This window comes from Callorhinus ursinus, unplaced genomic scaffold (assembly GCF_003265705.2).
Source record: "Callorhinus ursinus isolate GAN/ISIS: 27379988/994484 unplaced genomic scaffold, GSC_fseal_2.0 scaffold14, whole genome shotgun sequence".
NCBI lineage: Eukaryota > Metazoa > Chordata > Mammalia > Carnivora > Otariidae > Callorhinus > Callorhinus ursinus.
The window spans coordinates 22,473,557-22,486,578 of NW_027397076.1; the positions used below are offsets into that span (position 1 = coordinate 22,473,557).

Below are 13,022 nucleotides of genomic sequence, written 5' to 3' on the forward strand. Positions count from 1 at the left end.
TATTTGCTCTTACACATTATCATACTTATTTTCATTTTTACTCAATATTCAATAAATGAAATATAGCAATTTATTCCCATTCTCTTTTCTCTATGTAAATATCACTAGATAATCTTGGTAAAAGTCAGGATACTCATTTGTTTTGCTTATTGCTGCATCCTCAGCAATATTCTAGTACTGTGTTCTAGTGCCTGGAAAAGTGCTTACACATAGTAGGTGCTCAATAAATTTGCTCATTAACAAATTTATTAATCAATAAACCTTAAAATCATTACTTTTTTCAGCATAAAGTTTTAATATACTCTAATAAAATAGTAATAATCTTAAATGTTAAATTCATATCTGTTGGGGAGGCAGTGGAATGAGGCAATTAAAAAATCAAATACTAGGGCTAGACTGCTGAGCTTCAAATCCTGGCTCTATCATTTACTAATTTATCTTAAATAATTTATTTAACCTCTCCGTGCCTCAATTATTACCTGGGGGGGGGGAAGAGCATTTAATAGTAACTAACTCATAGCATTTATAGGAAAAGCAAATGAGTTAAATGTATAAAATACATAAATATATAGTGGTTTAAAAAAGTTATCTCTTACTATATTTATTATATTAAGTTGTATTTTTTCTGTAAATAAAATTTATAAAATAATTTCATCATATGGCATGAATTTTTTCAGATTAATTTACTTTCAGGATGTTTCTCTTAAAAAGTCAATAAAATCCAACATAAAAATGGAAGAAAAAAGAAAACTACATTATAAATTATAAATCACCTATTTTTCATTTGCTTTGGCTATTTGTTAAAAAATGAAGTCAAAAATACTACCTCGAAATATGAAAAACTTCTCACAGATATTCAACATCCATTCAAGGAATGTTTTTCCATATTATTTCTGGATAACAAAATGTTTTGCCAATTTTACCTGAAACTTACTTATGGGAAATTTCAGGTAAAAGAAAGCATGAAATATCATAATGATATCATAACCTTAAAATTTAAACTGCAAATCACCCAAATTAAACTGAGTTATAAAAGATAGTACAGGAAAAAAGAACTTCCAGAGGAAAAAAAAATAAAACATTTTAGATTATAAAAAGTATGATAAAATCTGTTGTCTGATTAAAATAAATCCATATTTAAAATTATCAACTAAAGTGAAGCTTAATAAGTTAAAATTAAGCAATTATTTTGACATTCAAAATATGCAAGAATAACTCCCCATCAAATCAAAATATTCTATAATCAAAAATGTGCTACCCAAATAGAACCAATTATAGAAAATAATATTAAAATGTTATATGGTAGTCTTTAAATTAGCCACAGCACACAATATGTTTAAACATTAAATTAAACACACTTAATTTTTATTAAATTAAAAATACATAATTAACTTTACATAACTTTCAATTTATAGAATTACATTTTATTTAAGTTGTTACTTTTAAAAAGTATACTTTACATTGTGTTTCTATTTCTGTAATTAAACAGTTTCATTAGAATGGAAAACATTTAGCATAAATAATTTCAAATGAATTGCCTTAAACAGACTGACACAGTTCCTATTCAGATTCACTTAAATGCAATGAAATTCAAATAAAAATGTGCATTAATGTTTTCTAATAAAAAGTAATTAAAGCTAATCCTACATATTAGCTACTGCAATAACTACAGCTTAGTAAGAATTAGGAACAAATTAAACTTGAAACTACAAATGTAGAATACATGGTATTGCTTCCAATTTTATTTCACCTCCTTAAGAAATATTATAGCATGGAATAGTAACCTATTAACTTATAAACACAAATCTATCTTTGTGCCCCTTCATAAGAGTTCTTAGCATCAATACATCATTGAGAGACAAAATCTATGCTTTTCCCTTAGCTCAACCAGAATCTCTTTAAGCAGTTCCTGAAGATGAAAAACAGATTCCAAACGGTCTTCAGAAAATCTCCTTTTTCATGTATACTCTTCTCACACTCAATAAATACAGTGTTTTCATTGTAACCAACAGACAGCAAAGATGTCTTTTACCTTATTTGCTCTGTACTACATAAAGATACCTCAAGTACATCAATTAATACTATGGCAGTTTCCACATAAATCTTGCAGATATCCTATCCCAGGAAATCCACTGGTTACAAGAAATCCCATACAGCCCTGCTGGCAATGAAAATGAAGTGAATGGGAGTTGAAGCATTTCTTCTCACAATCAGCCTTTTTCTTTTTTTTAAGCTTGCTTCAGTGCGTGCCAATATAGCAACATACATTATCAATGCACTTGCCTTCATTCCAACAACAACAAAATTATTTCTGTCTTTTAAACTGAAATTTTAAAATAAAAAATTGTATCAAAAGTATCAGTATTTCCATACAGGAGAAAATATGAGTAGTCCCAAAGCAAGCAGCACAGACACACAGGCAAATAAACACATTAAAGAATATTATACATTTTATTTTCAAAAGTGTGCCTTGAAATGTCTGTAAAAGCTTGCTTTGTGAAAACAACTATAATTTTCCCACATTAAAAAAAAAATCAGAGATGACGGTGACTGCCTTTATCCAACTTTCCCCCATAACTCCTCTAGAAATTCATAACGAACAACAATAAATAAAAATGCCCCAATCTATCTTTCCAGTGTAAATGGGAGAGGAAGAAATTACAAGCTGAATTTTTCTAAGTGGGGTAGTAAGTATCCATGACCAACACAATCCAGGCTAAATCCACACTGGTACAGAGGGGATCCCATGGAAACTGGATGGATAAATAAGAAATGGAGATGCTCCAGTGGTGGAAGAACCCAGGTAATATCAACAAGGCCTGCTTCCAGAAAGGGAGCATCATCCCAAGTGGGATGACAGTGCTAACACCAAGGATATAAGTTGAATTACAAATACAAATGGCCATGCTCTATATGAAACAAAAACATTTAAAATTGGATCAAAAAATAAAACCTAAATCTATGCTGTGTATAAGTACACACCTAAAACAAAGTGTTTCTAAAGTTTTGTGGTTTTTTTTTTTTTTAATGCCCAAGCAGGCAAATACAAACAAACAAAAAAATGTTGTCAGGCAAGGTAGAATTTAATCTCAGAACATTAAAGAGACAAAGAAGGACACATAAATTTCAAGATAACACAGTTAAGAATATCTACAAAATAGCATGGAGCAACACTCAAAAACTGGAAACCAAAGGATATATAAAATATATAAAAATATATATACAAAAAGAAATAGGCTGATTAATAATAAACATATTTATACTAGCTCAACTCAGTCTATGAAGATCTAAAACAAATGATCACCAAGGTAGATCATAAAGATAAAAATATAAACTCTATATTCCAATTAAAAACACAATGACCTCTTTTCACGTGCACATGAAACATTCCTGAAAATTGACCATATATTAGAAAATCACAATAAGTTCCAAAAAGCAGAAATGGCACAAAGTTAATTCTTGCACTATAATGCAATAAAACTAAAAAGAGTAACAGCAACAACACAAAATGGTCTTACCGTATAGAAATTTTAAATCTTAGCTAAAAGGCAAAATATGTCATAAAATTGTAGAACTGATGAAAACACAGAAGTTACGGACCAAGCAGTGCTCACAGAAAAATTTATAGACTTAAGTATCTATGTTAACAAGAGTGAAAAAGAATAAAAATTTAAAAAAAATTAAATATTTAACTCAGAAATAGAAGGAACAAAATAACAGAAGAAAAGTGGGAGAAACTGGCATTAATGTGTATTAGTGGTAGGAGTGCAAAATGGTATAACCCATACAATGTGCCTGGCACTATTTTCCTAAATTACAGATGCCCTTTGCACCAGCAATATACATGGCAGAAAATTAATCTAAAGATATAACTTGTGGGCGCCTGGGTGGCTCAGATGGTTAAGCGTCTGTCTGCCTTCGGCTCAGGTCATGATCCCAGGGTCCTGGGATCAAGTCCCACATCGGGCTCCCTGCTCCTTGGGAGCCTGTTTCTCTCTCTCTCTCTCTCCCTCTCTCTCTCTGTCTCTCATGAATAAATAAATAAAATCTTAAAAAAAAAGATATAACTTGTAAAGTATAAAATGATATAAGTATCAGATTACTTATTATGGCAAATATGGAAGACTGGAAACCATTCCAATGTTGATCAACCAGGAACCAGTGGAAAAAAACCTGATTGATCCACAAAATCAAAGACTATGGTTTCTTTTTTTTTTTTTAAAATTTTTTTTTTTTTTTTGAGAGAGAAAAAGAGAGAGAGAGAGAGAGAGAGAGAGAGAGCATGAGAGGGGGGTAGGTCAGAGGGAGAAGCAGACTCCCTGCTGAGCAGGGAGCCCGATGTGGGACTCGATCCCGGGACTCCGGGATCATGACCTGAGCCGAAGGCAGTCGCTGAACCAACTGAGCCACCCAGGCGCCCCAAAATCAAAGACTATGAAGCCATGGAAAAAGAATGCTCTGAACTCCATAACATGTTGTTAAGTGAAGAAAAGCAAGATGAAGGACAGTACTTAAAATATTCTATATTTTAATCCTAGAACTAGGATTAGTATATATACATATATTTCTAAGATATATGTGTGTATATATATATATTTATAGGTACAAACATACACATAAGTGATACATATATTATTAAATACATATATAGTGTTATATGTGCATATATACAAAAACATCTATACATAAAAGTATATCGGAGAACAGAGTGAAAAGGACAGGGATGAAAGATCGATCTCTTTGAGTATGCCTTTTTAAATGTGGTTTGGCTTTGAAACATATATTTGTTTTATATATCAAAAATAAAATTAAATCAAATGGGAAAAGTGAACTTACTTCCACTACCCCATCTACTCCCTTCCCACTCCCTGAAATTTCAGTCCAGACCACATTTCCTACTAATTTTAGGATGAGGAGTAGAAAAGATAATACCTTTTAGGTGTCTAAAAATTTAAGCTATTAGTATTGTACCAGAGTTCAATTTTTATCTAGTTCCTGACTTTTTAGCAATCCTTGATTATTCATTAACCATTATTTAAGCCCCTATCAAGTCCCTTGAGAATCTCACAAATTTAAATAAAAAATAACAGAGAATTTTAAGCCAGGTAGTAAGAAATATAATGAGATTTTTACTTTAGAATTATCACACTGCTAACAGAATAGTAGTAAGTTGAAGTTGAGTTTCAGTAGGAAGAAGAGGGAAGTTGGGTACTAAAAAGTGAAAGCATGAATGGAACACTTTCACAAAACTTGACAGCAAAGGTTTAGAGAGATGAGGCAATGGTAGAAGTAAATGGCAAAAGGAACTGTTTCACATATGACAGGTGATAAAGTATCAGAGGAGACTGACAATTAGATTTATAGAAAACAGAAGGACTGGCCTTAAGAAAAGACATTTTCATTGCTGAATCATATGGATTATAAAGTATGAGGGTGGAAACAGATATAGATAAATAGGGATACAGATATACAGATGGAGAGATGGAAAAGATTAGGGAGATTCAAACCGATGAATTCTTTCTTTCGTGTGGTAGTTGCCCTATCTAAAAAAGGAAAGGTTAGTACAAGCGGTGTAGAAAGCAAAGAAAGGAGTGATGACAGGGATTTTTAGGAAACAGATATGACAGTTGCTAAGTGCAGAAAGCATAGAATCCATAAAAATATGATGGCACAGAACCAGAGTATTATATTCTCCAGTAGAGCTCAGATGACCACTGATTAGAAAAAAAGGCATAAGTTAGTGAATATACTAATTTAAGGAGGCACTGATAACTAGCCATTTGCCAGTGGTGGGAGCATATTTCCTTCATATATACTAAAAATAATCTTATTTCTTCCATGTATTCGGATAAAAGATTAAATAAGTATGGCATAAATAAAATAAGCAAATTAATAATGGTGGCCTATTCTTGAAAAGGAATAAATGAAACAAAATGTAATCATGAGAAATAAATGTCAATAAATTCAAATTCCCTTGTTCTTACCAATTCGAGTGATTTTATTATGTGAGACTTCAAGATTTTGGATATTAGTGCAGCCATCCAAACCATGAAAAGAAGTCAGTTGATTTTTATTAAGAAGAACAACACAGAGATTTTCCAAATTTTCAAAATTGATAGTCTCAATATGGTTTTCCTAAGACAAAGAACAAATGTCATTAGTTTTAGTTCAATGACTTATTAATGGAACATTTAAAGCTTACAAAAAGAGGAAGGATGAGAGATGATCTCCAAGTAAATAACCGAATCTCTGACTTTTAAGACAAATATGCAGAATGTTATACTATCTAGATGAAAATATTAAGTAACTTAATAAATAATTAACTGATTTTATATTTATTAATCTTAGAAAATACAGAAGATCATGTAACAAAATATTTCAAACAATCTAAATGAACAAAAATGAACACTAGGTCATAGTTGCTTTAAAACTGTTACAGAAACCAAACACTGAAAAGGTTGAAATCTCCCTATTTCCCCTTCCTCAGTCCCTTTTGCTCCCTTCCTCTCCAAAGAACACCAATATTGTGAATTAGGTATGTTTCTCATGTACAGGTTTATACTTTTACTACACATACATATCTCTGCAATATATAATATTGGTTTCAGTGTCAAGATCATGCCTACGATGTAATAGCAATTTTATTTTTTCAGACCTCAGAAAAATAAATGGGCTTTTAAGAATCTTAAGTGTGTAGTCCCACGGCATCCCTCTCAAAAATATTTATAAGCATAGCCATTGTCTAATGGAGGGAACTTAATAAGAAGCATAAGAAATCCACAAAGTTTTCAAAGGAAATCATGTTGGTGGAAACACTGACTGTGTGAACTGAAAAGAATATAAGTCAAATGAAAAGAAGCTTCTAGCCTACCCGCCCCCCCACCGCACTCCATCTTCTATGGGAAAAGAAACAGGCTCAGGAAAATTCTCAGCTGCAAATAGTACGTCTTATGGAAAAAGAAGTATGCCTTGAAAATGTCAAAACTCCAGTGGGCAGAACCAAGGGTCATAGAAAACCATTTTCATTGAGCTGAACTGAGTCCTTATTAAGGAAATGATGATATGTGCTCAGCTATGGAATAGGGACACTATGGGCTTCTTATTTTCTTTCATTGTGAATGGGAATAGCTATTGCAATTAATCAAGCCTATCTCACCACTGTATGTGAGTGTGTGTGTAGGGGGGGAACAGGAGGAGAGAAAATACTTTTCATTTTATCTCACAGATCTCTGAGTTGAAAGAACTCTATCTGAGCAAATCATTTCCACTTGGATCTGATTTAGATGAGAAAATTTTGTGTTTCAAGTCTAAGTCTGATGCCACAAGATGATGAGACTTGGGGGTCTCTGGAACATGAGTGTATTTTGAATGTGGGAAGGATGTGACTCCTTAGGAGCCAGAGGGTAGACTGTGGTAGACTGTTACTTTGATAGGCCCCAGTAAACCTCACAACTCAATATTCACAAATCCACCCAGCTCCCTCCCACACAAATTTAGGTTTGGCCAATAGAACATTAGCTAGCATGATGCTGGCAGATGCTTGATAAACACTTGCATATTGGAGCTTGTCTTTTTGGAATGCTCACTCCTGGGATTAGGTCACTCTGTAGAGAAGACCCAAAATGGAACAGACAGAGACACAGACACAGAGAAGGAGAGAAAGAGAGAGATGGAAAGAAAGAGAGATTGAAATTCTAACCTCCCAAGGCACCAGACAAATAAAGCATTTTGGACATTCCAGCCCCCACTTCAAATTATGTAAGAGACCCAGGCAACAAAACACGAAGCAGAATACCCAGACAAGCTTGGCCTCAATTCATGGCTGGCCCACAGAACCATGAGCAAATAAAATGGTGGATTGTTTTAATTTACTAAGTAATGTCATTTGTCATACAGCAAAAAGTTACAAAGACAATAACTACATCATCTGCAAATAGAGATAAGTGATATCCAGGCCATACTTCCTAATCCTCTTTCCTCAATGGTTCTCACAAATTTTGTTTGATCCTTGACATCTTTAGAACCTAAGTTACAGGTTAATATAGTTACTATTTCTTCAAAATTGTCATTGCTGAAATATAAACATAAATCCATTTTCTATTTTATTATAGTATAAACAATGAGGAGAACAGAGGACATACCTGGGCATCAATGTGCTTCAGTTTTTTGCAGTTACTCAGGCTGTGCAAAGAAATCAACCCACAGCGTCGAAGAGACAAAAACTGAAGATTTGAACACTCTGCTAGTGTAGAGAGACTACAACCTGGCAAATCTTGAAATGTAACTGTTGTGACCTAGAGGATTCAAGAAAATTGGAGTAAATAACATTATCTAACAATAATGAATATAAACTATATCAGCCTTGCAAAATTCTTTTTAAAAATTCAACAAAAAAACTAATGATATATATTGAAAATTGCATTTGTTAACAATTCACTTTCAATTAAGCTATCTGGGCTTCCTTTGTTCCTCACACAGAAAGGCAAAATAATGCTATCATCCATGACCAATTCAAGTTCAAAAGTAATACGCATAGAAGCAATAATATAATCATCTATTAGCTCACTCGCTGATTTTTCACCAAATTCACTTTCTGTGTGAATTATTTTGGCACTGTTTTCAAGATTGTACTACATAAATACTTAAGATCTGTGTTTGACAGTATCCTAAGAATACCTGGATAGTAACAGGAGCCAGAATATGTCAGGGGATAGATTCTGTGTCCAACCTGCCATGATTTAATTAAAATGGCTCAACTACCTTCCAGAAACAAAGAAAGTTTGAGAAATTATAGAACCTGTAATAAATAGGACCACGCAATAATAATTAAACCATGTAATAAAAATAGCTTTCTATTACAAGTCCGCTGGTGTGACTCATTCCTTACTGGTATGAATCATTCCTTACTGTTGAATAATGTAATATACCCAGAGCATGTAGAATCTGTAATGTAACATAGCATGAATGGTATTTTTTTCTGTATTTTCAAACACTTTGAAGACCATATTATGAAATTTCTTATTACTGAAATATCACTGTGGACTCAATACTTCACAAAGCTTTTTTCTTAAAGAATTTTTCTATCATTTTGGTTTTAGTCTTTTTAACTAAAGAAAATTCAGTATCAAAGAATGTTCTCAACTCTACAGTATATTACTAATGACTACACGTATAGTTACACAAGAATATGTCAGATAACAGGAATATTTTTGTATTACTGAAAAGAACTCTACTTATTAAACTCAAGAGTTCTAACATAAAGAAAATGGCAGAGAAACAAATATAGTATGTTGGTCCTTCACTATAATTAAGTCCATGCACTGAAATAACTATATATGTTAAGGGGCGCCTGGGTGGCTCAGTCGTTAAGCATCTGCCTTTGGCTCAGGTCATGATCCCAGGGTCCTGGGATTGAGCCCCGCATTGGGCTCCCTGCTCAGCAGGAGGCCTGCTTCTCCTTCTCACACCCCCTCTGCTTGTGGTCCTTCTCTCGCTGTGTCTCTCTCGGTCAAATAAATAAATAAATAAATCTTAAAAAAAAACTACATATGTTAAATCATTTTGTAGTAAGAATACTTTCATATTGTCATATCAAAAATCCTAAGGCCAGATTTCCCATGTACTGAAAAACAATTTTAATATTATTAGCTTTATAGGAAGAGTCTAGTATATATCATATTGAAACAAATTTAAAAAATGTCCTATTGAAATTGAAAGCATTATTGCTTCAAAAAAAGCTAGAAAAAGTATGAGAGTCTTAAGTACAGTAACTCCTCTTCATTCGGATCATTTCCTGTGCACTAAATTAAACTAAAAGTTTTAAATTTACATATTTATGTAAGTGAATGGGAAGACCATATGTTCCTGGAGATATAAAGAAGGGATTAAGTCCACTCCTTGGCTTTGAGTAGAAAAAGTAATAAACAATATTTTGCAAACTCCAGGTGAATAAGTTTCTCATTTCATAATTATTTCAGGAATTTCTCAGTTATTCATAGTCTAAAATAACTTTTGAAACAAATGTATATTTTATGGTTTTTCAGAAAGAAAACTATTCATCCATTTGTGTCAAGAAAACCACTGTGTATTACCCATTCCATTTGTCCACAAAGAGAATCTATAAATTCTGTAACTGGGAAGCCAGCTGTACACCAACAAGTGAAGACACTATTTAGAACTAAGCACTTACAAACCAAAAACTCCACAACTGCAGCTTTATAGTAACAAATGCTCCTCTACCTTCTAATTTATATTATCCTGCCTGATGTAATCATATGCTGCTTAAAATCACCTACGTAAATGGTTAGGTTCTAGTTTTTATGATGTGGTAATTTCTCTAGTTTAGTTAAATTACAGTATAGGACTGACAAACGCTGCAGTGTCCTTATTAATGGTATCTACTTTTGAATATAAGGCATTTCATAATATTTCCTCCTCCCTTTTATGGAAGATTTTTAAAATTTTCTTATGGTACAGTAATTTATTATCTATCTTACCCTAGGCTTGTCCAAACATATGAGATCAAAATTAATTTTTATATTAATCATTTATGGATACATGCATGACAGTAACCATATAAATAAAGCTGCTTTATGCTCCAAATATTAAGGTCAATATAGAATTAGTACTCACAATGTGTTCATCACTGCATGGGCAGCCTCAAAAAGAGCAACTGGAGCATAGTGGATGTTCACTAAATGTTTCAGAAATAAATGAATGATAAACTGCCCCGTGGCAAAACTAAAATGTAGCATTCATAGTTTCTTTCCTTAATAAAGGGTAATATAAAGATATTTCAAAAACTAATATTTTCAGGCTCTTGTAACTTGAAAATGAACTGTTCTACCTATAGAACTTATGACTTGTTTATTATATTTTAATAAAAGAGAACAAATCAATTTATTACTTAATCATCTATATTTCCCTAACTCCTTGACAGATCACGGTACATAAAATGACCTAAAATAGCTATGTAATTTTAGAGATTTCACTTTCAATTATTCTTGAGTTCAATACAAGGAGTGCCAGTCATTTCTGGTAAACCGTAATTACAAAAATGGTGAAAGCAGTGACTCTTGGTTTTGCTTTTTGCAGAACATCTGTTCATTGATAAAATCTTAAATCTCTTCAATCCGAAGAAATAATACTTTAAAAATCAGCTGCAAAGAGACTGAATCTGAGGTATGATTACTAGATTAAATAAAGCAGACTCTAACTTCTAGTAGCTCATGTACCATTACAATACAAGTTTATTACAATTTGCCTTGTATAAGGGACGTGAGACATTATTATCTAAAAGTTAATCAACAGCTAAAATGTTATCCTTCATGCCATGTTATAAAGCCATATTAAAAAATCCTTAAGTTCAGTACCCTTTTTATGATTATTTAAAGCAAGTTATCATTAGTAATAAGATAGCAAAAATAAAAGAAAAATTAATTAGAACACTAAAACTAGAAAAAATACATATATTAGTTGTCAATAATCTTTGCTTGAGATCCAAGTTTGACAATAGACTAGACTATATTCTTCATATGTTATTTTAAAATTCAACAATCCTATCCAATAGATATTGCTCTTCCCAGTTTACAGAAGACAAAACTGAAGCTCAAAAAGGTCAAGCACCTTGCCCAAGGTGACACAACCAGTAAATTGCAGAAATAAAATCAGGACCCTGATCTTACTTGATACAGGGCTTATTAGTACTTTATTGAATTATACTCAAATAATTTTACATTAATTTCCTTTTTAATTAACAGAGTCTAAATTGTGAAGCTAGCAGTAATATAGAGATAAGATTAACATTCAGTTGGACTTACTTATTCATTCATTTGTCCATCCTCCCACTCATCCACCCACAGTCAAGTAATGAAAACCACTATTGCCTGACAAATTGTAAAGAAGTATAGTCAAGAGGCAGACTGGATTTCATGTGCTGAAGGCTGAAAGTGAGAGATTAATGTAAGCAAAATGAATTCATCACTGGGTGAAATTCTAGAGGAGTAAACTTTCCTCTTCTAAAGGTCTTCTCTAGAAGGATCTTCCAAAGATGGCAGTGGATGATCAAGATAAGGATAAAGATGTGAAGCTAAGAGATTAGAAAATCAAAGTAAGAGAGTCATGGGTCAGTAGCAGGAGTGAATAAAGACACCAATATAAACCATCTCCCAGGGTCATTACAAGATGGCATTTTATAACACTTCTGCATTTATAGACACATTCATAAATATTTTTCAACTTTATACTGTATACTTGATGCTTCAAAGAAAAATTAAATGTTTGAAGTAGTTGTTTGAGCAGTAGTCAGAGGATTACAGTGTCTTTTACAACATTTCTTTTTTTTAAAAGATTTTATTTATTTATTAATGAGAGACAGAGAGAGAGAGAGGCAGAGGGAGAAGCAGGCTCCCAAGGAGCAGGGACCCTGATGCGGGACTCGATCCCAGGACCCTGGGATCATGACCTGAGCTGAAGGCAGACGCTTAACCATCTGAGCCACCCAGGCGCCCTTTTACATTTCTAATCATATTAATCCATGGGCCAGCACCAACAGCATCAACCAGGAGCACTGCAAAAGTGCAGAACATTGGGGCACCTGGGTAGCTCAGTCAGTTAAGCGTCTGCCTCTGGCTCAGGTCATGATCTCAGGGTCCTGGGATGGGGCTCCACATCGAGCCCCACACTGAGCCTAGCATCGAGCTCTGCATGGGGCTCCGTGCTCAGCAGGGAGTCTGCTTCTCCCTCTCCCCCTGTTCATTCTCTTTCTCTCTCATATAAATAAAATCTTTTTTTTAAAAATGCAGGACATTGAGACTGGTCACCAGACCCAATGAATCAGAATTAGCATTTTAACAATTTCCCAGGTGATCTGTATACCCATTACAGTTTGCGAGGACTTGCTGTAAGAAGCAAAAGGAGTAATCCTTACTTTATGTATAACGACAAGAGTTTCACAAAAGGAACAGAGTGGATAGGAGAAGAAACACCAAGGAGACAGGTTCACACATCTTAACTCCCTCAAT

General features: G+C 33.2%; 1 protein-coding gene across 10 annotated transcripts in view; it reads right to left on the bottom strand.

The window, feature by feature from the left end:
• LRRIQ1 (leucine rich repeats and IQ motif containing 1) overlaps positions 1 to 13,022 on the bottom strand; it is a 217,662-nt gene that overhangs the window by 179,429 nt on the left and 25,211 nt on the right. For all 10 annotated transcript variants that reach the window (XR_012380668.1, XM_073900570.1, XM_073900567.1 and 7 more), the window contains 2 exons: positions 8,142 to 8,294; positions 5,985 to 6,135 (listed from right to left, as the gene is read on the bottom strand). Coding sequence is in view for 9 of the 10 variants with exons in the window: in XM_073900570.1 (XP_073756671.1) it covers positions 5,985 to 6,135; positions 8,142 to 8,294 (304 nt within the window). In the remaining variant the exon portion in view is untranslated. The remainder of the gene's footprint in view (positions 1 to 5,984; positions 6,136 to 8,141; positions 8,295 to 13,022) is intronic.